The 2,822-nt window shown below is 41.4% G+C and overlaps 1 protein-coding gene across 1 annotated transcript; it reads left to right on the top strand.

Annotated features, from left to right (window-relative positions):
* On the top strand, positions 298 to 1,221 carry LOC18773480 (kiwellin). The gene has a single exon (XM_007206276.2). The coding sequence runs from the start codon at positions 307 to 309 to the stop codon at positions 976 to 978; it is 672 nt and encodes a 223-aa protein (XP_007206338.2). The 5' UTR covers positions 298 to 306; the 3' UTR covers positions 979 to 1,221.

The following is a 2,822-nucleotide window of genomic DNA, read 5'->3' on the forward strand; positions in this document are numbered from 1 at the left end:
ACTATCACATATATGTGATCAAGCAAACATACAATTGAATGTATGGTCCATTTTATATGAATCTCAATCAATAAATTATGTAGGTATTCCTATTAACTATAATTATATACGTCATCTTCGTAGCATCCACATAGATGAAGTGCAAGACTTTGTGACGAGTACTATAGTGACATTCCAAACATTCCTCCTAGACGTACGCCTAAAGGAACATATTGGACGTCCACTTAAGTTCAGTATATAAGCAAATGCAATCTCCTTCCTCAGATCACCCCTCACCTTTACTTAATATTCCGAATAGTTTCTCAAATGGCAAGTACTTTAGTCTTAATGTTGGTTTCTCTTTCCCTCATCTTAATCAATATCATTAGCCTTCCTCTTCCAACAATGGCCATCTCTTCATGCAAAGGTCCATGCAAAACCCCCAACGACTGTGCTGGTCAGCTCACCTGCATCAACCGCAAGTGCAATGACGACCCCGCTGTTGGGACACACATATGCAGTGGTGGTGGGGGCGGAGGTGGAGGAGGAGGAGGCGGAGGAGGAGGCAATTGTAAGTCCTCAGGAACTCTCAATTGCGGGGGAAAATCATTCCCCCAATTTACATGCTCGCCGCCAGTGACGTCATCCACGAGCGCTAAACTCACGCTCAATGACTTCAGCGAAGGCGGCGAAGGTGGGGACCCATCAGAGTGCGACGGGAGATTCCACTCTAACAGTGAGCGCGTGGTGGCACTTTCCACTGGGTGGTATGACGAGGGGTCAAGGTGTGGAAGGTTAATAAGAATTACGGCGAGCAATGGGAGGAGTGTGACGGCGAAAGTGGTGGACGAGTGTGATTCGGTGAACGGATGTGACAGAGAGCATGCAGGTCTGCCGCCGTGTAGGAACAACATTGTTGATGGGTCTGCAGCAGTGTGGAATGTTTTGGGATTGAACAAAGATTTAGGGATTGTGGACGTCACTTGGTCCTTGGCCTAGTTAAGTCACGACCCTACCGTAGTAGTACTTAATTAATCTAAATAAATGAAATAATTAAGGACTATGTTTCATATGTATGGCATACCATGATGCCAAGAAGTACGTACGCATAGTATTGTTTGGATTTGTAATTTATGTAGTTTATGCCAAGAAGGACTATGTTTCATGAATTTGTAATTTATGGAATTAATTTTCCCATCTTGGTGTTTTGTTATATTTATGTAGTTGTCTTTGTTGGGAGTATTCCAGCTTAGCTTAAGAGCTTTAAAAATCTTTGGTCCCATTTCCAATTGGTTTTGGATTAGATGTTCACATCTTACATGCTTCTATATATCACAATAACATGTTTAGTGCGAAAGACGCCCACATAAGGGATCGTGTTGAGACCAGCTCTGAACATCCATTGTTAACCTCGGGTTTCTCTGCGAGTCTCACGAATACTTTACCTTAATTATAAACAGCACCAGTAATCATGTATTGCTGGTAATTAATGAACTAAGCTTGGATTTAAGATTTCATGTAGATACAGAGGCCAAATGCTCCCTAAGAAATCTCACCCGAAAAGAAAAGACTTATGTTGGGGAAGAGGCACAAAGTAATTTCCAAAGTGTGTGTGATTTGATGAGACAAGCCTGCCAAAACATAAATCAGAAACAATATATATCTGGAGGAGCATGCATTGCGGGAGATGACCGAAACTAATTGACTCCATATATAATTAACTGTATCATTTATCATCTTCTTAAATATGTGAGTCACCCAATAATGAAATATACAGGTCCTACTAATTAACTATGATTAATTAAATGTCATCTTCTTATTCAACAATATGCAACACTACATGCATGAAGTACCCATATATATATATATATATAGACTTTGTGACGAGTGCCATAGTAAAATTCCAAAAATACAGCACGCCTAAAAGAAGTGCATGCATGCAATGATCCCTACTTAATATTAATTTAATAAATTTCATCAATGAATTGAAATGGAAAGTTTAAAGTTGTTGGTTTCTCTTCCAATAATCTCTAATATCATCTACCTCCTTCTACCATGAACAACCATCGCCTGTGTGTTGGGAATATTTGTTCCATATAAACTCTAAAGTTAAGGGATTAAGTTAGGGTTTATAAGGACTTGGGCTACTCCTTCCATTGCCAATTGGTTTTGGAGTGGAACCTCAACTTCCTTCATGGTATCAGAGTGAGAATGTGAAGGTAAAAAGTCCCACATTGGAAAAGTTGAGAAACCTAGCTAGGGCTTATAAGGAGTGGGCTACTCCCCCTATTGCCAATTGGTTTTGGGGTGGAACCTCAACTTCCTTCATGGTATCAGAGCAGGTTGCCCATGTTTGAAAGCCCAACAGCCACGCGTGCTCTCACGTCACCCAAAATGTGTTGTCCACATGTTAGGCTTGAAAATTCGCCACATATATGCAGGGGCGTGTGAGAATGTGAAGATAAAAAGTCCTACACGGAAAAATTGAGAAACCTAGTAAGGGCTTATAAGGAGTTGGGCTACTCCCTCATAACCAATTGGTTTTGGGATGGAACCTCAATTTCCTTCATGGTATCAGAGCAAGGCTTCACGTGTTAGGCCCAACGGCCAAATGTGCTCCCACGTCACTCAATATGTGTTGTTCACGTGTTAGGCTTGAAAGTTCACCACACATGCGGAGGCGTGTTGAGAGTATTTGTCCCACATTGAAAAGTTAAGGGACCAAGCCTAGGTTTATAAGGAGTTGGGCTATTTCCCCCCATTGCCAATTGGTTTTGGGGTGAAACCTCAACTTTCTTCACTGTGATCCCTTAAACACTCTAGTTTGCAATGGCCGGTCGTAC

This window comes from Prunus persica, chromosome G6 (genome assembly GCF_000346465.2).
Source record: "Prunus persica cultivar Lovell chromosome G6, Prunus_persica_NCBIv2, whole genome shotgun sequence".
Lineage (NCBI taxonomy): Eukaryota > Viridiplantae > Streptophyta > Magnoliopsida > Rosales > Rosaceae > Prunus > Prunus persica.